General features: G+C 38.1%; 1 protein-coding gene across 2 annotated transcripts in view; it reads left to right on the forward strand.

Moving 5' to 3' along the window:
* CNTN1 (contactin 1) overlaps nucleotides 1–19,927 on the forward strand; it is a 344,737-nt gene extending 324,810 nt beyond the window's left edge. For both annotated transcript variants that reach the window (XM_003793535.2, XM_003793536.2), the window contains one exon: nucleotides 17,882–19,927. In XM_003793535.2, coding sequence (XP_003793583.1) covers nucleotides 17,882–17,958 — 77 coding nt within the window. In that variant the 3' untranslated portion in view covers nucleotides 17,959–19,927. The remainder of the gene's footprint in view (nucleotides 1–17,881) is intronic.
* Nucleotides 19,928–20,963: the final 1,036 nt, after the last annotated feature.

Here is a 20,963-nt window from a genome sequence, read left to right on the forward strand (position 1 = left end):
TTCCAGACCTTGGGGTGAGAGTGGAGGGGATTGCTGGAAGTTCAGAATTGTAGGTAGAGAATATGTACAGTTTTATACAATTTTATGCCTGGCAGGAGAGTGTCATGGCAACCTAGTAGGGGAAGGAGGTCAAGTTTTTAAAGGTTCTCTCCCATGGGATAAAATGAGAGGATGTTTGAACTCTGCTTGCTTGTTTGTATGGAGTATACTGTGAGCTATTCTCCTGGGGGAGGGACTCCTATCTGTTTGGTAATGGATTTTGTACCTATTGTTTGTATCCTTGGGGTCCCAGCTCGCCTCAGCAGGGTTGATGTGCATTCTTCAACCTTCTTTCTTAACTCAGCTCCAAACCATCAACTTACTTGCTAAACTTCTGTCCTTTAACTCTCCTTCTGGACAGGAGCCTCTGTGGAAAGCTGGCTCCAGTCAGCCATCTTGCCTCTGTCCCCTGTGACCTTTGTTTTTTTTGTGTGTTGTTTTGTTTTGTTCTGTTTTTTGTATTTAAGCATGAGATGTGATGTTCTGAATTCCTAAGGCAGAGGCAACTGGGCAGAAAAGGGAGATGCTAGAGCTGTATTGGGGATCAAATTAGACTGAGTAACCAATTTATATATGGTAGATGAGGAAGAAAAAGTGGTTTAAAAGTGGCTGCATTTCCTATTTTGAATAATTAAGTCCATAGTGACATCATGAACTGACCTAAGAAATGCAGAAGGACTAGCCATTTTTATAATAAAAATACCAGGAACAGAGAGCAGTGGTTCTCAACCTTCCTAATGCTGCAACCCTTTAATACAGTTCCTCATGTTGTGGTGACTCCCAATAATAATTTTCATTGCCACTTCATGAAGTACTATAAAGGGAGAGAGAAGTGGTCCTGTCACAAACTCTGAAAACCCCCATGTAAGGTAAATGGGAGCCTGAACAGTCCAGGCACGGCATGCTGTGTCAAAAACAAATCATTGCTTTCAAGTTTTTTCCTAACTTTTATAATATTTCTCTTAATACATAGAAAGTTTATTATGAATTACTTAAAATATATTGGTGTATCATTGTTGATAAACATCCCTTTGTATAAAAGTCCCTTTATATAAAATGCAGTGTCCAGAGAAATAAAGATGAGACACAAGTCTTCACAAGATAAAAGGCCATAAGGATGCCAAACATTTTATAATGGAATGACTAAAAAAGACTGGTATTACTGGTAAAAATACCCAAGTTGAAAGGAGAGTTTCAATTCCTATTCACTTTGTGGGAATTTTGCTTGTTCAATATAAACAAAATGGTTTCTTAAAGAATTTTCCAGAATTCCTGATGGTTAGAAAGGAGTGACTACTCTGTTGATTTTATAAACTCCTTGCAGAAGTGATGAAAGGTAATCTTTTTCTCCATATATCTGAACCTAAAAAGAATTTGAAAAGAATTTAAAATTTTGGGGTTTAGCACCATGAAACTATAAGTAAGTGAGCCTTTTGGGAAAAGAAGGAATTCTGATGAATATGTAAATAGGATCCAGGAAATTCTGTGTGGCTATAATACAAAGTGAGTAGGAATATTTTGTATCTTCTGGATGAGAAACTGAACAGACACAATCTCTTAGAAATTCTTTAGACTAGTTCATTTCTAGCCAGTAACTCCTTACACATTTCAGACTGTTGTTAAAACAGCTGAAAAATTGTTTCTCCTGTGGAATTACAAAGAGAAGATTCAGCTGCTTATGGTCTTAAGAGTTGCAGGAATTCAGTGAATTCAGACAGTTTTTAATAAGAAGTTCATGAGCATGTAGGAAAACAGAAAGTACCAATTAATCCTTTTGGATAGATGGATGATGATGATTCCTGCAGTAAGGTCCCAAGGGCTCACAAATAAATGAGTTCAGGATTATATTAGGAAGGTAAATCTTAAATATCAAAACACTTCCTCAAATACGCGAGTCACTCATTTGTCATAGTCTGAAACCCAAAGATGACTCAAGACAGATCAAATGGGGTTCTTTGCTCCAGTTTTACCCTGGGAAAGTTCCCAAGGTAGTTGCTTTTCCTAATCACCACTTGAAACCAGTGGGGAAATTGGATTCTTGGCTGTTGTGGCTGTAGAGGCATTTAGATCCCTATAACCACTGTCAACTCTCAACTTGTTACATGAAGGAAGGTTGGGAGCACTATATTCTCTAGCAATATTAAGAGATATTCATGATGGGTGGCGTCTGTGGCTCAAAGAAGTAGGGCACCGGCCCCATATACTAGAGGTGGTGGGTTCAAACCTGGCCCTGGCCAAAAACTGCAAAAAAAAAGAGAGAGAGAGAGGGAGATGTTCATGATGCAGCCCTGAGGGGTACAGGAAAGACCACAGGACTTTGATTTGGGGTTTAAGTTCAATATCTAAGTTTGTCTTCCTTTATGTAAGGCAAATGTGTGCCCTAAGTTCCTTCTCTGTAAATAAAGATAATGATACACACTTCAATGGATATTATAATAATTAAGTACAATAATATGTTACACAGTGGTCTGGACTGAGTAGGGTATTACTAAGTGATTAAAAAATAAAAATAATTTGTTAACAGATATTTACTAACAACATTGTATAGGTCAGACTTTCCAGAAAATTTATGAATAAATGAAGTAATTTTAAGAAAATCCTCTTTACATTATTATTATATCATTATTCTCTGTATATTGAAATTTTAGATATTTTCTCATTGTAAGGTGAAAGTTTTATTTTACAAAAAATAACAAAGGTAAAATATGTTTCTATTTAATCATAAAATCTGTTTTGATAAAACCAAACACGTGAAATGTTAATCATTCCCAGACATGCTAATTAGAGTCCCACAAAAGAGGCACATGAAACTGGAAGGGTCATTATAGAAGTTTTGAGATACACAAAAATCAAGAAATGTAATATCCATGTGGATGGAAACAAATGAAGCCCTTTCTGTAACACCAATAAACTGAGCAAGTTTAAACTTGTGTGGTTGAACCAGAACCGATGCCATCAACTGTGTTTCTTGGAAGTGAAATAATGGACCATAACACAGTCTGTCTTAAAACTTTCATAGTAACCCACATACAACTTGCTCTTTGAGACTCACAGCCTGACTAAAAGCTTTTCTGTGTCATTCCCACAGTCCTTATCTTCCTAAAAAGCCCTTTATTGTAATAAACTTAATAAGCAACACATACTTGTCCTTTCCTAGTACTGGAAACAAATTTCTCCCCAAATATCAGTCCTGTTACTAGGTATACAAATGTGTGTGTCCTAAACACATTTTATCTCATGTATGATTTTAGGAATGCCATACAAAATAAACCCTCTATAAATGAAGAGTCATAAGGTCCAGCTGCAGGGTAGGCTAGACCTTTTAGGTTCCATTGTCTCATCTAGAAGCAAACACTGTGTCCCACCATGACCCTGAGCACAGGAGTTAAAATGTGCAGAAGATCATCTTCTCAAATTCATGGCAATGAAGAACAGAGAAAATCCAGTGGGCTTTGTGAGAAAATATATCTGCTTCCTTTGGTTTGGATTTCTTTTGCTTATATGCACTCACAATAAGTTTAAAGAAAATTGACTCTCACAACCAATTAGACTTAATCCTTCTCTTTGTGGAGGGAATGATTGCAAGGAGCAGTGTTCCTTTATCTCTACATAAGCCCAGCAGGCCATGTGTCTGTAGCTCCCCACAGTGTCCACGAGGTCCTACCCAGGACAACTGGTCCCTCCAGCCTGCTACTTAGGCAGAACCATTCAATAACCTTGGCGTGATGGGACACGTGGATTCTCGAACTCTCTCTCTGGCTCTACTTGCCCCTTTGCTACAAAAACTAATTGGGAGAGGGAAGGCAAGATAAAGTCAGTGGGAAGAATAATTTAATGGTTGTTTTTATGAGCACAGCAAAATAAAATGGCATCTGATGTCCCCACTATGTCTAACTTTAATTAAGATTGAGAAAAACTGCCCCCGCTGGTGGTTGGATGTATTCCACAATGTCAGAGTTACCAGTGTAAGGACGTTCTGCCAAATAGCTATTTCCAAAAACAAATGCAAAGCTTATCTGGTACAACTGGCTCTGGTTGTTGGTTAATTAAGCACAAATATTATTTGTTAAAGATTTTGTGTAAGTTCAGAAAAAAACAAACCCATAAAATCCATTATACATCTGTTATATGTTCTACGGAATGGGAGCTAGACATTCTCTCTGGTCTCATCCCAGACTCAGTGTATTCTCAGTAAATATTCTAAATAATAATTTTTTTAATGAACTAAATCTCATGTTTCAAAATCACAATTAATGGATTATTTTACTATACATTTTTAACATGTGGATTTTTTTTAAATTTAAGTCACACAAATACCCTATTTGTAGGTAATGACACTCCCCATTTTACAGAAGGAAATGGAGTTCAGGGAGGTTAAGAACTTCATGAGAGGTCACACATTGTTCAAATAGAATTCTCTCTCACCTCAAATCTCATGCTTTAGAGAAAATGTCACCTTGCATTTCCACAGAAATAGGAAAGCCAAATTTAAAAGTCCTTGAAATTACAGACTCACCTTGCCCCCCAAATAACGTTAAAATGGGGGGTGGTGGTGAACATGTGCTTGTTGGCAAGGAGACAGCTAGAAGTAACTTTTAACATTTCCCAGTGAACTAATTGGTTATCACTCTATTGGAAATGCTCAATCCTTTCTCAAAAAAGAAATTCCTCCTGGTGATCTGGCAATCTCTGACCGGGAAAGGGCCAGAGTCAACCATAAGGAACAAACACAGCTGCCAGGATAAGCTGCCAGCAAACCGCATACCTCTGCCAAACAAACAAATAGAAATCTATTTTGCTTGGCATATGGGTTCCTAATTGCCAAACAAGTAGGAGCAGTGAGATTAGTGGGCTTTGCTGAATTGGAGAAAACAACTCACCAAAACCATTAGCACTTACAAGGTCAAGTTCTTAATGTATATTTATAAATCAATATCAACTTTGATTGTCATACATAGGAGGAAATATAACTAATATTCTTGCAAATTGTATGGTTCAGTGTTTGATATTCTTAAATCTATTATGGCTTGCTAAGAATCATAGACTCATGGCTGTAGTAAGAACATTAAGACTTACAATATTGAACCCTATCATTTTACGGAAGGAAAATCCACATCCTTGAGAAGTAAAATAGCCAAAGATCACAGCAGCATCAGAACCACGTCTTGAGCCCAAATATCCCCTTTTGCCCAAAGTTATATAACTAGTTATTGAAAGAACTACAAATAAATCTTATGCTATCATTTTCCTTCTCTATTTAGCTTATTATTTTTCTATCTCAATGAGGAATAAAATGGTAAAAGTACCAAAAGCAAACAAACAAGATGATGCATAGAAAATATAATAAAATGGATACCCCCAGGCAAAAAAAAAAAAAATCATCAAAAGTAGAAAAATGTTCCGTACCACAAAGATCAAGTTCATTTTACTTTCTGACTTCTCTTTTCTTTTCTAGAAACTTAAAACCAATGAGAGTGAATATCTATTATTTTGCTTGTGTCAGTCAAAAAGTTAATGCTTAGAATAATTGGCTTCATCATCTTAGCATCTTCTGAAAAGACATATTTGAAGCCAACCCAACTAACTTTCTAGAAAGTCACCTCCTTTAATTCTTAAGGAGCATTAGGCCATTTATAAAATAACAATATCGGCTTATAGCCTAAAGGAAATTTTAACATCAACCTCATTGAATCACATAAGTTTAACCTCAAATTCTATGCATTTCCAGGCAAGTAGAACTTTTTTACTATATAAGTTTTTATATCTCAACACTATTCTATACTTTCACTGTTGATAAAAATTAAATAAAATGTAGACTAGAGGCTCAGTGCCTGTAGCTCAGCAGCTAGTTCACCAGCCACATACACCAGAGCTGGTGGGATCGAATTCAGCCCAGGCCTGCCAAACAACAATGACAACTACAATCAGAAAATAGCCAGGCGTTGTGGTGAGTACCTGTAGTCCCAGCTACTTGGGAGGCTGAGGCAAGAGAATTGCTTAAGCTCAAGAGTTTGAGGTTGCTATGAGCTGGGGCCATGGCACTCTATTGAGGGCAACGTAGTGAGACTCTGTCTCAAAAAAAAAAAACAAAAAGTGGATTGGGGTTGAAACTTGGGAAGGAAAAAAAATCATGCAAGAGAAGTACAAGAAGAAAGAAAGAAACAAAGACAAGAAATCAACAGATAGTAACTCTAATATTGTTTTATTTCAGATGTTTCATAAAATCTCAGTGGTTAAGACACATTTGAAAATATTGGTTTATACCTCCATAGCTTCACATGGATCAATTGGATCAATTAAGTCCTACAAGAAAATTGGACTACATAAATACTTTTAAATTACCTTTGTCAAAATATTGATTCCCATATGAGACTAGATTTCAGTATGTTGTCCCCTTTGATGTGTGTTTTCACTTATTTCTCCTACAAAATTTTAAAACAAGAAGTAATTAATTTTCTAACTAATCCTCACAGCTGTCCAAGAAGAAACAGACACAGTTAAGTATTTGCTGATCTGTCCAAAGCCAATAAAAGACCCAGAATCCTAATCGATGAATCTAACTGCAAAACAAAGCACTTAATCATCAACTTACCATTTTTTTTTCAGGCTAAACTCTAATGAGTGGTTGAAATTAGAAAATCAAAAACTTCTATTAGGCTTTCCTCTGTAAGAAATAAGGTCAGGTCAGAAATGCTGGCAAATCCTGATGCTGCATCTATCCCGAGTAGATCTCAAGGGTTACTCCAAAAACAGCTCCAGTACTCTGAAATATTTACTGAAATATTCATTTACGTCTTCAGTAAATAAATAAATCACTCACTTTTCTTACCTTGGTTAGACTCAACCAATTGGAAAAATAGGTAAAATCTGAGAAAGATAAGTTGGAGAGGGTGTTGATGACACAGGTGAGCAATTATTGGCCACACACTTTTCCAATTCCCATGAAACACACTTTTCCAGAGATCAGACAGAGCATGATTCCTGTGGCTTTGTCTTTGACCAAAGATCAACTTGACCAGTGAGTTTGGGAGATACTGATTGTCCTTTATTGCCTTTAGTGTTTCTCAGCGTGCATCTGCAATGTTTACTTGAAGAGTTCTCTCTTTTTATCCAGATCCCCTCTTTTGCTCCTGGAACCACACAGCCCTTTCACTGGGGAACGTATTATTCCTCCTGAGATAAGAAGGAAAGCTGCCATCTTCTCATGTGGCCTTGCCTTAGTGGCACAGTGATTCTTTGAGGGATGGGAACCCATTCCAAGCTAGTTCAATCACAGAAATCCACAGCCTTGGTCTGGAAGTGCATGTGTGTCTCTAAGTTTGCAAAGCAGAGTTATTCTCTGAGATTTTTTCATTGAAGTTGAAATAAAAAGGTAGCCAGATATATTTGCTTTTGCTAGGGGCCAATCTCTTTGTTGAGGGAGGTCAGTCTGAGAATGTGAGGCAGAGGAAGAAGAAATGAAAGCCACAGATGTGGAAGAACACAGGTGTTCAGTTCTCTGGCTGTGGTTAGCCCTGAATCCAGTGCAGCATCAGAGCTGTCTTTGGTTGTAGTTCTTTTTCTCAAAATCAAAGATTGATGACTATCATGCCATAGAAGAGGTAACTGGAGTTAGACTATTTACAGAAAAATTCGAAGTGCCCAGTTTATGCTATTGTTTTGCTTAATTTTTTATCCAATTACTCTTCAAAACACACATTGCAAGTCTAGAGCAAGAAATAAACATCATTAAATACAGAAAGACTTGCTGCCACTTCCTGGGAGTTTTCTACTAGCTGTATATTTTCTGAAGTGCTTTATATAAATCAACCTTTTTCAAATCCCCGTGTTCCATGGGGCAATGGAGTTGCCATCATGAACATATAGAAGGCAAAAATCTAGTGGCCTCTGGCCCCCAGACCCGTCTGTGAATAAAGCATCTCCTTCTCACCCAGTTCAGTGGGCTTCTACATATGATGGCTTTTGAACATTGGATATACTGCTAATATATATATACACACTCGTAAAGATGTGAGTCACTGATAGATATCTTCTAATTCTCACAATAAAGCTATGGGACTTATTATTATCCTCATGGTATAGTTGAAGGAAAGTTCATTCAGCATCAGGTCCTTAAAAAGATTAAAGGACATGCTCAACATTACTCAGCCAGAGTAAGAGGCAGAGTAGCTCCTTGACATTGTTTTCACGGGCCTCAGAGCACCTTACTCTTAGCCATCACATGATTCTGCTCCCTGTAAACCCTAATGACTCCTAGGACAGGGCTGTCATTGTCTGCCTGTTGATCCTCATATTAGCCAGTTCATTCTGTTAAAATTTAAACAGCCAAAGACCAAAAAAAACTTAGTCTAGAAACATCAGATTTATTGGCTGGATGTAGTAAGGAAATAGGTCCCAAATGATCAGGGGCTGTCACTCAAGGGGGATCTCAGATTAGTTCCTATTTCTGAAGGGGGACCAGGAGAAGTGAGGATTAAATAGGGTCGAGGCTGTCATGGGGGGGGGGCAGTTCAGTGACTGGGCATTTCCCCTACCAGAAGGGAACAGGAAAGCAGGACTGAGGCATCGATGGTGACAGAGTACCATCCATTCAAAGAGGAGGTTATAGAATTTTCTAGCTGCTGTGTGATCTCAGACGTGCCTCCTATAAATTGTAGTCGGCTTTGCCTGTGTCTGCCATGTTGATTGACATAGACGGGTGACTGTTCTCTTTTGATCTGAACTGATTTTTGCTCCTTCAGTTCCAGAGATGTTTTTACTATTTCAGTTCTCTTAACTTGCTATTGTCCCAACAGGAGTTTTATTAAACTCGACAACTTTGTTCTTCTTTTCTTTTTTTATTTTTCTTTATTTTATTTATTTATTTATTTAGTCATTTATTTTATTTTGAGGCAGGGATGTTGCTTTGTCACCTAGTTTGGAATGCATCATCATAGCTCAACTGAACCTCAAATTTCTGGGCTCCAAATATTCTTCTGCCTCAGTCTCCTGAGAAACTAGGACTACAGTCACACACCACCATGCCTATATAAATTTTCTATTTTTTATAAAGATGAGGCCTTTACTCTTGCATAGGCTGGTCTTGAACTCCTGGGCTCAGGCAATCACCCCACCAGTGTGCTTGGATTGTAGTTGTAAGCCAGTGCACCCAGGCTTTAGATGTGACATTAGGTTTTTAATTGGTGATTTTTCTGACTTTTTTTGTAATTGAAAGGTATGGATGTTCCCTTTAGGGCTGCTTTTATTGCATCTCACAGATTTTTGTCCCCTTGTCATTCATTTCAAGGAATCTTTTGATTTTGTTCTTGATTTTATCATTAACTCAAGGATCATTCAGCATCAGGTTGTTTAATTTCCATGACTTTGTGTAGATCTGAGTGTTTCTCTTGGATTGATTTCCAGTTTTACTCCACTGTGGTCCACTCTGGTCTGAGAAGATACATGATTTGATTTCAGTCTTTTTGAATGTGCTGACACTTGTTTTGTGGCCTAAGCTATGATTAGTCTTAGATAATTTCCCATTTGCTAATGAGAAAAATATTTATTCACTAGTAGTTTTTTGGTAGAATGTTCAGTAAGATGTCTGTTAGGGCCACTGGTTCTAGAGTTCTGTGTCTTTCTATTCATTTACTGCTTCAGTGATTTGTCTGGTACTATCAGTGGAACGTTGAAGTTCTTAACTATTAAAATGCTACCTTTTATTTCTTTACTTAGACCTAGAAGAGTTTTCTTTATGAAACTGGAAGCGCTTATGGTATTAGCAGCGTGAATTACATTGGGATGCCCAGTTGGAATCTCAGAAAGCAGGTGGTACTTGTGGGGGAAAGTCAGCCCCTCCCTGGATGATTTGTCAGTAGGTGCTGTAATGGACAGTACAGTACAGTAGGTGGTGCTTATGGGGGAAAGTCAGCCCCTCCCTGGATGATTTGTCAGTAGGTGCTGTAATGGGCAGCACAGTAGGTGGCGCTTGCCACAGAGTCAGATGCAGTGCTCCATGTTGGGACTGTGACTGATTCCAGTCCCTCAGGAAAAGCACCTCAGATGGTGAGTGGGGTCATGGAACACCCAGGGGACCCATTATCTCCACCACAGCAGAGGTGGGTGAAGGAGAGAGGCTGGGTGTGGCTGAGTCAGGTGAGCCTGCCTTCTGGCTCCTTAGGGATGGGCATAAGAGCTGTGTCAGCAGGGGTCGAGCATCAGCTCCAGGCTGCTGGGGAACCCACCAGTGAGGGGTTGAATTGGCCCCAGCAAACCAGAAAGTCTGCTTATGGGCAGGGGTCATGTGGGATTCAGAGTCTGGCTTTCAGGAGTGGGTTTTGTTCTTCTCCCTTCTCCCCTGCCCTGAGGTCCCCTTCTGGCTTCTGGCTTCAGGCAGGAGCTCAAACTAACTGAGCTCACCAGCAATGGTGCTGCTGGCTGAGTGCTTCCCTGCCCAAGATCCTTCCCTGTGGAACACTGTGGCTTTGGGTGAAAAGCCAGAGTAGTCCCTGAAATCTAGTGTAGCTTATGGTCCCAAGTTTCAGCCCTACCGGCCACAGTGCACACCTAAGGTGGCGGTGAGGGATGGTTGAAACGTCCAGCAGAAAGATGAGAATATAGTCTGGGAAATGTTCAGATAGAGATCAGCAGCTTAGAGACAGGATATAAACAAAGTTTGAAAGCAACTGATATTTGCCCCTGCAAATACCCTGCATCTCCATCCACCTTGACATGTAAACTGTAACTTTTCCTCTCTAAATCCTATCCAAAGTATTCTTTGATCTGTACTTGAGTGCTCTCCTGTCCTTCAGCTTGATAGTTTTCTTCCTTGAACAAAGAGCTGCCAGTTTAAATGGAACATGAAATTGTTCTTTTCACTTTTTGCCTTGTATATACGCTCCCCCCTCAAATCTCTAACAAAAGATCTTGAATAATCGGGTCAGAACAGCGCCTGTTGGCCTCGCAAGGGGCTGATTCCGTGTTATCTCTCACAGGTCAGAACACTGTGCGTAAATTTCTCAGCGCCTTCTGTCCCTTAGTCAGACCCACAGTCAGGCAGAGTTCCTGTGCAGGGGGACTCCCGGCCCACAGCTCTGTGGTTCAGTTCTTGGGTTGCAACGTGTGGTTTTCCTGTGTGGGTAGGAGTACACTGCTCAAACGCTGTGACCAGGACTCACGCTACACTTTCTTCTCAGTTCTGCCCACACAGGAGCCTTCACCTCCCGAGATTGGTTCACAAATCTCCCCTCTATGTCTTTCAGTGATGTTATCAAGTGATGTAAGATCCAGCCTGTGGGCCTGACCCCTGGTCCCCCAAATTCAGTGCTTCACCATACCAAGGAGAAAGGTGCTGGGCCCAAGTTGCCAATGGAGTGCTCGAGCAGGCTTAATGTTCCTGTACTTGGGATGTGCCCTGCTCTGCTGGAGCAGCCAGATGAGCAGCCCTTGGGAGGCCAGTGAGCAGGGAGCTCACAGTTCAAGAACCCCTTGACCCACTGCAGGTCTTCAAGGGGCAAGATGTGAGCCCCACTCTCTGTGATAGTCCTGATGTTGTGGACACAGCTATTCCTGAGAGCCCCAGTGAAGTCATCTCTTGGGGCACCTGTGTCACTTGGCTGCAGTGAGTAGAGAAGGGGAGGGAGCAGGAAAGTCTGAATGGAGGAGGTGTGGCACTCTGGTCCTCTTTGTCCCTCTCCCCAGAAGGCAGCCCGCCCAGAATGTCCAGGCTTCAAGATCACACAGACCCCTGGGACCCATCGGCCTCTGTTACCACTGCAGTTTGGATAGGAATTAGGATATATTTGTGTGGAGATTAGTGACACAGAAACTGAAGGGCTGACACTCCCTGGAAAGGACAAAGATGCACAATGGATGGAGAAGCAACATTGTACCTGACGTCTCAGCTCGGGTCTGTGATGCCTGATGAGGAGCAACCCTTAGGGGCTGGTTGCCTGGTGCTTTGTTTTCAAGAAGCTCCCAGTTCCCTGACAACAGCGATTTTTAGACTAATGAGCGTAGTAAACTGCTCCAGCAGGCTTGGGAGCCTGCTGACTAACAGAAGTGTGAGGAGAGGAGATAGACCACCAACCCCTTCCATGGGACTCCACGTTTCTTGGGGGTTGATCTTTGCCTCTACCTTACTCCTTCCTGTTAGAACTTCTGGTAGCTTCTGACAACATTCCCTCAGATTTGCACCTGAACTATATATTTTTTCACCTAAAACTTTTTCTTCTTTTTGAAATGATCTGGTGACTGATGTCTCCAGTCAGCCATTTTGTCCTGCCCTGCAAGAATTTGGGAAATTAAGTAAAAATATCAAGAAAGTCCAGGGGAGGAGACCAATGCTCTAAGTTGGTTTTGCATTTCTTCAGATAAGGAACAATGATTCACGAGACCTGTGGTTCACTCATGTTTAACATTCATCAGATATGTGAAAAGCAACATATATGCTTACTACTTACCACATAAGTACTAGAATTATACTTGGAAGTAGCATTATGATATATATATATATATATATATATAGTTAGATAAAAATTAATATATATTGAAAAATACGTCAAGAATATATAGATACCACATTTGAAATGATTCTAAATAGTACTTCAATCAGGTCTTTAATTTTCGCTTGGAATGTGGAAGAGAGTTGAAGACGAAGACCACAATTATATAAGCTTGAGCCATTAGAGAAATAAATATAACACACGTAAACATGAAGTTCATTTTAAATAAATCAAGTACCCTGATGCCAAAGCCACAAATTATGAAATTGTATTTGGTTTTCATACTAACACCAAAACTTCAAAATGGCATCTACAATTGACTGAACTTCTTCCCACAGCCTCACTTTATGCTGTGCCAACCCACATTTTCAGGCTAGTACATAAACATGTACCCCATCACTGATGTAATTTGTGGTCAGAAGATGGAGCATTGTAGAGACCCTACAGTCATCTTCAGACAAAGGTCTTCAGGACAGATCATTTAAATTAGGTCAAACATTCAAAACAACGTTTTAGTGTGTGATTGAGATTTCTTTCTGGCCATCTTATTGAAATAAAATAATGTGTGGGCTGTGGCAAATTTTTAAAAATATGTACAAAAGTAGAAGGTAAAAAAAATAACTACAAGAGTAAAAAAGACTTCTTTAAACAGTTTAGGGGGTAGCTGTGTCTTCCCCATATGGCACTTATTTTCCTTCTGTGACTTTACCTCGACACATTAAGCTCAGGGTGCAGTGTCCTTATGCACTTCTGAAACTGATCCCTTTCTAAAGTTATCTACAGAATCAGTTCATGGCAGAGAGGCCAAAAGACCATGGCCTTTGCATCTGGACAAATGTAAGATCTCATCCTATCTCTATTCTTCTACTGACTGTTGGCCTTGAGCAAGTCATTTTAATCAGACTCAGAGTTACAGAATCTACAAAAGCCAGACAATAAGACCTACCATTGTAGACTATTGTATTAATGTCATCATATGCAGTTTACAAGGTTCACGTGAAGTCTGTCTTGTGGCTGTGGGACAGTGAGCAGCAGGTATCACAGTTGTGATCTGCGTTATCTTTGTTAGTTTGTCATGTGGCATCTGCACCAATAAGGCTATCGGCAGCTACTCCAGGGCTGTTTACATTGCTCTTGCTCTCTGCTCTCACTTTTGACCCTGACTGTCCTGCTCATTTCCCAGAACCACTTTATCTGCATCTGATAGTGCAACTCTCTTGTGTTTTCATGCAGCACCAAAAGCAGGGAAGACAGACGTGATTATCTTCAGGGAAAAGGAATGTGCCTTTAGTGACCAGATATGCCTAAAATCTCCATGAATTTTTCAAGAAATGGGCTGTTTCAAGCCACTTTTACTATTGCAGATAATAATGATTTAAGGTTTCAAATTTAGAGAATAGGACATCAAAAATTAACACAAATCTACATATTTATATGTTTTATTTTTTAGCCCTTCACTCATTGTAGGAGTGTGTTCACTGAAGATAGTGCCTAAGAGTTATGGAGAATGAGGAGAAAGACATGCCTCTTGATCACGTTTTCTAACACTCTCTTAATAATTCTAATGTATGCAGGACATAGACCTAGAAATTGACTTGACTATAGGAACAGCCCTTCTGTGTGGCACAGACGTACTGTAAGTCCATGATGTACTATAAGTCCAAAGTATATTATATCATTTTAATTTTTAATTCACAGTATAATGTCTCAGGGAAATTGTTCTTTAGACAAAAGTTGAAGAGGATTATTTAATATTATGAAAAATATATTTCATAAATCATTGTATGGAAATGTCTAAATGTCTTAAAACCATTGGGATATGAAATTACACAAGATCTATCTAGTAAGCCTATGATATCATTATTCTAGGTAACCTGAATAATATTTTTACTACATCTCTTTATCTTATTTTTTTCTACATTAAAGAATTTATTGAGTTCAATTTACTTCCTGATTATAAAAGCATTCTTCTTCTTCTTTTTTTTTTTTTTCTTTTTTAATTGTTGGAGATTCATTGAGGGTACAAAGAACCAGGTTACATTGATTGCATTTGTTAGGTAAAGTCCTTCTTATAATTGTGTCCCTCCCCAAAAAGGTGTGTGACACACTGTGACTCCCTCCCTCCTTCCCTCTCTGACTCTCCCCTTCCCCCAGCCCCAACAGTGTACCAGGTCATTAATTGTCATCATATCAGAATTGAGTACATGGGATTCTTGCTTCTCCATTCTTGTGATGCTTTACTAAGATTGTGCTCTACTCAATCCAGGTTAATACAAAAGATGTAAAGTCTCCATCTTTTTAATGGCCTGAATAGTTTTCCCTGGTGTACATATACCACAGCTTGTTAATCTATTCCTGGGTTGGTGGGCATTTAGGCTATTTCCACAATTTGGCAACAGCGCAGTGCAAGTGTCCTTATGGTAAGAGGACTTTTTTTCTTCTGAGTACATGCCCAGTAGTGGGATTGCAGGATCAAATGTGACGTCTAGTTTGAGTACTTTGAGGTTTCTTCATATTTCCTTCCAAAAAGGTTGTATTAGTTTGCAGTCCCACCAGCAGTTTAAATGTGTTCCCTTCACGCCACATTCATGTCAGCATCTGCAGCTTTGAGACTTTGTGATATGGGCCTTCTCATGGGGGTTAGATGATATCTCAGGGTGGTTTTGATTTGTGTGCATCTAATAATTAGGGATGATGAGCATTTCTCATATGTTTGTTAGCCATTCCTCTGTCTTCTTTAGAGAAGGTTTTATTCATCTCACTTGCCCATTGATAAAGGGATTGTTGGCTTTTTTCATGTTAATTACTTTGAGTTCTCTGTAGATCCTAGTTATGAAGCTTTTGTCTGATTCAAAATATGCAAATATCCTTTCCCATTGTGTGGTTGTCCATTGGTGTTTGGTTGTTGTCTCCTTAGCTGTACAGAAGCTTTTCGATTTAATTAGGTTCCCTTTGTTTATTTTTGTTGTTGTTGCAATTGCCATGGAAGTCTTTTTCATAGTCTTTCCCCAGCTTGATATTTTCAAGTGTTTTTTACCAAGCTTTCTTTGAGGATTTTTATCATTTCATGCCTTAAATGTAGGTATTTTATCCATCTTGAATCAATTTTTGTGAATGGAGAAAGGTGCATGTCCAGTTTCAGCCTTTTACATGTGGTTATCCAGTTCTCTCAGCACCATTTATTGAATAGGGAGTCTTTCCTCCAGTGTATGTTCTTGTTTGGCTTATTGAAGATTAGGTGGCTGTGAGATGTTAGTTTTATTTCCTGGTTTTCTATTCAATTCCAGATCTCTATGTTTCTATTTTTGTGCCATACCAAGATGTTTTCACCACTATGACCTTGTAGTACAGCTTAAAGTCTGATAGGCTGATACCCCTGGCTTTGTTTTTATTACTAAGAACCACCTTAGCTATATGGGTTTTTTTGTGGTTCCATATAAAACGAAGAATTTTTTTCCATGTCTTAAAAGTATGATGTTAGTATTCTAATAGGGATGGCATTAAATCTATAGATTGCTTTGGGGAGTATAGACATTTTAATGATGTTGATTCTTCCCAACCATAAGCATGGTATGTTCTATCAACCCTTCAAAGAAGAGCTTATTCCCATACTGCAGAAATTATTCCAAAAAATTGAGGAGGAAGGAATCTTCCCAAACATATTCTATGAAGCAAACATCATCCTGATACCAAAACCAGGAAGAGACCCAACTAAAATGGAGATCTTCAGACCAATTTCACTAATGAATATAGATGCAAAAGTTCTCAACAAAATCCTAGCCAATAGATTCAGCTTATCATCAAAAAAGTCATACATCACGATCAAATAGGGTTCATCCCATGGATGCAAGGCTGGTTTAACATACACAAGTCTATAAACGTTATCAACAGAAACAAAAACAAAGACCATATGATCCTCTCAATAGATGCAGAAGAAGCATTCAATCACACCTAGCACCCTTTTCAAATTAGAACACTGAGGAGTATAGACATAGGTGGCAGGTTTCTTAAACTGATTGAAACTATGTATGACAAACCCATGGCTAATATTTTACTGAATGTAGTAAAACTGAAAGCTTTTCCACTGAGAACTGGAACCAGACAAGGTTGTCCTCTATTGCCACTACTATACAACATAATGCTGGAATTTCTAGCCAACAGAATCAGGCAAGAGAAGGAAATAAAGGGTATCTAAATGGGAGCAGAGGTGGTCAAACTCTCCATCTTTGCTGACCATATGATTTTATACTTAGAGAACCACAAGACTCCTGGAAGTGATCAAATAATACAGTAATGTCTTAGGATACAAAATCCATGTCCACAAGTCAGTAGCCTTTGTATACACCAATAACAGCCAAGATGAGAAGGTAATTAAGGACATAATCCCCTTCACCATAGCTTCAAAGAAAATGAAATACCTAGGAATATGCCTAACAAAAGAGGTGAAGGACTTCTGTAAAGAAAATTATGAAACCTTCTTTATCTTATTTTTTAAAAGCTTATGTGTATATTTTCTTGACTTTCACCTTCTGGTAGGAATCTGAAACTGCTGGATCATAGTAATAGCATCAACATTTGTGATCTTATCGTTTTAGATGATGAATCGTTTTATGTAAACAGTCCCCACATAATTTTTGATCACTTTGTTTTTATGACCTAAGAATAAGAGAATTTGACCTTGCATTCCTACTACTATGCATCTACCCAGAGGAAAAAAAAATTATAAGGACATTTGCATTAGATTGTTTATTGCAGCTCAATTTATAATTGCCAGGACATGGAAACAACCTAAATGCCCATCAACTCAGGAATGGATTAACAAATTGTGGTGCATGCATCCCATGAAATACTATTCAGCCATAAAAAAAGATGCTGACTTCACATCTTTTGTAATATCCTGAGTGGAGCTAAAACACATTCTTCTTAGTAAAGTATCATAAGTATGGAAAAGTAAATACCTAATGTACTTGATACTAATATTAAGCCTGTAGGCAATCTAATGCATACCCAAATAGAAGAAAAACTCATTTCAATTCAAGTTGTGAGGAGGGGATTAGGGTGCTCTCACTGAATGAGCAGCAGGTGGGGGAAGGTTGGCATACCTTTTGTATGTGGGACATAACTACAAGACAAATTCTACTTAACAAAATCAAATATTTTGACCTGATTGCTTGTACCCTCACATTAACCTGAAATAAATTTACTTAAAATAAATTTAACAAAGAATAAGAAAATTAGTTTTATAAAAGAACCCATTTGGTTTTCAGAGCTATGTGGTTTTGCCTTCCCCATGGTAGACTAAATAAGCAACAGTGACTGTTCATAATGAAATAATGTGTACGCTTTTGGTTACTTTGCAGGTGCATCCACCCTATCTCCAAGTCTTGTTGGCTTCCTTCTGTCTGCTCTTGGCATCCTCGTCTATTTGGAATTTTGAATGTAGTGTGACAGCTGCTGTTCCCATCCCAGCTCAAAGGACATGCTTCTTCCCTGGGATGACTACAATTCCTTCCGATTTCTGTGGCTCCACCCTAAGCCAAATAAATTATACTTTAACAAACTGTCCAACTGATTTACAACACACATTATGACTAAGGCATTCGGGAACCCCTTCATCCAAAAGAATAAACTTTTAAATGGATATAAATGATTTTTAACTCGTTCCAATATGCCTTATAAACCACTTAACCTGATTCTGTGACAGTTGCATGATTTAATCCAATGGGACAAGTTACAGTGTTCAATTCAATACTATAGACTGTAGAGTGAAAGTAAAATCACCGTACACAGGTGCTTTAAATTAATAACAAGTTGTGAAATATGATAGAGGTTGAAATGTCAGTCATATGTGGTAAATGTAAGAGTAATACAGTCTCTTGTACTATCCTCACAGTTTTGGGTCCTGCATATTTTTGAATGGCCCCTATCATTCGTGACATTGAGTTTTCTTGGGAAAAAATGTAGAGTATAACTGAAACATTTTGACATAAATTTCATTTCCAAATTATTTTCCTGAATGAGTTAAAATATTTTGAATATTTGAAAACCAAATTCTAGAATTTGTTATCAGTATTCTTATTTTCCAAGCAAGTAATTTTCTAAATATTTGATTTGCAGAATCATTAACACTTTTTAGTTAATTTCTTAATAACAAAGTTAACATACCACATGAAGTATTTTTTGTTTTTTTACTTTTATACTCTATTCTGGAGTCATTTTATGTTTTTCTTAGAGATTTCAAACCTCAAAAATCACAGCTCTTATCTAGATTATCATGGGTATTCCTGTATTTGTTCATATGTGGAATGATAAATCCTGACAAGTAGAGTGCTTCCTTTTTTATTAAGATGTGACAGTCTTTACATGGCTATGAATAAATGACAGCTAAGTAAATATTAGAATTAACTAATAATATTTTAGTATCTTTGTTTTGTGCTTCATTTCTAAGTATAGCCTTTCTTTATTGGAGATGTGGGATCAAGAAATCACCTGTAGATCAGAAAAGCTACAGAATTTCCATTTTTTTGTTTGTTTGTTTGTTCTTAAATTTTGTTTTAAGCTCATTTCCAACTTTAATGCAATACTGAAAACCGGCTAAAAATACCAAATTGATATATTGCTAATGGGACTTTGAAGAGTATGCAAAACTGGAAGGCCAGGAGGAGACAGGTAATGTGTCTTCCCAGGGGTGTCTCCCAAGTGTTGGTGCTTTGGGTTTTATGGACTGTGAACAGGAAGATGCACATTTCTTCATTCTCCATGGTGTGCAGGGAAATGTGTTTGAGTGTGGATGTAAAAGAAATCAAGTAATAAAGAATTAGCTGGCTCATGGATAGTGCAATGTCAGATGATTCAAGAGGTATAATCCTATTTTATTAGCACAAACTGCTAGCTAATTAGAGATAGAGTTTATCTTTTTAGAAAGGTATCTTAGAGGTTCATAAAAAAATATTTACAGGAAGCAAAATAGATCTATTACTACTTTACCCCCCTTTCTTTAATTTGTATAATTTTTGTACTATATGTGTAAATGTCTAGAGCCTTCATTATGAAAATATCAATAAATACTTCATTAGTTTACATTCAACTCTTTGTTATAAAAAGAAACTTTTTAAAATACGTGAACTGGATGATTTCCCAGTGGAAGTATGTCAACAGTCTTCAGGTCGTTGCCAGATTTCATAAAATATTTAATTATTTGAAAAGGAAACAAAATGTCTTCATACTTTAGGGAAACGAATACTCTGTAAGCCTTCTGTACAAATGTTTGTGTTTTCATTGTTAAACTCTGGGGTTTTCCTTTTGCAATGTGACCCATGTTGGGCATTTTTATATAATCAACAACTAAATCTTTTGCCAAATGCATGCTTGCCTTTTATTTTCTAATATATGGTAATAACAAGCAAAATTGGTTAGATTTTGCATGAAAATGGTTCTGAAAGGTAAGAAGGAAACAGACTTTGGAGGTTGTTTAGTTTTAAATTTCTGACAGATAAAGTAGATTACGATCTCTCATACATACACTGATAACTCAAGCTCTTCATTTTCTCATACAGTTGTACAAATATAACTGGGACCATCAGTTTTAACCTGTTGTCAAGCTAACTAATGTATCATCTGCTTTAAGACGCAAGATTCTTAATTAAACTTTATATAGCTATAGATACATCTGTTGTTTCTTTGTATTTCAGGAAAGGTGATAGTAGTTTTATTTGATACTGATAAATATTGAATTGATTTTTTTAGTTTTTCTATCATTTTTTTCAATGGAGTAGTATAGGACTGTGCTTTGTCCTTTTTATGAATGAAAACAAATTATAAAAGAAATAAATGTCTTACTGTTGCCCAAGAAATAACAACTGTCCTTCAATGTACCTAAAGCTTTTATTTATTTTCAGAGGGATATCATGATTAAGTTCAAATCGTACTGGTTAACGCATAGTTGGATGTTGGAAGGGTTCCACAAAAAGCGTACACGTGGAAACACAGACACACACCCAGGCTTTGTTGCACTGAAATAAGATCACAGGGTAGATACCGTCACCTTGCGGCAATGTCAGTGAGTATCTCTCAGTATAAAGGTAGAGGCTGACCCAAGCTGCTGGGTGCTGAGAAAATGAGACTATTTAACCCTGAACGAGCAGAGACTCTCATAGAGGAATTTGCGTAAAGGCATGAATCTACAGGCAGGAATTTGCTACAGGTAAACCTTTGAGTCCTAAGACAGGCCGGGCCTAGAATTCTGAATCCCAGGGCTTCCTGCTCTCAGCCTTCCTTTTTCTCCTGTGTTCTAACTGTAATTTTTGCATTCCACCCTGACCTCCCTTCCTGTTTCCTGAAGCAGCTTCACCCTGGATCCTGGCTTTTCTTTGTGAATCCTGCCTTCCTTTCTCAGCCCTAAGTATTAGATTACTTCCATTCCAATATTTTGCATTTGGTATT

Source organism: Otolemur garnettii, unplaced genomic scaffold, assembly GCF_000181295.1.
Source record: "Otolemur garnettii isolate 467f Iridium unplaced genomic scaffold, OtoGar3 scaffold00070, whole genome shotgun sequence".
In the NCBI taxonomy this organism is placed as follows: Eukaryota; Metazoa; Chordata; class Mammalia; order Primates; family Galagidae; genus Otolemur; species Otolemur garnettii.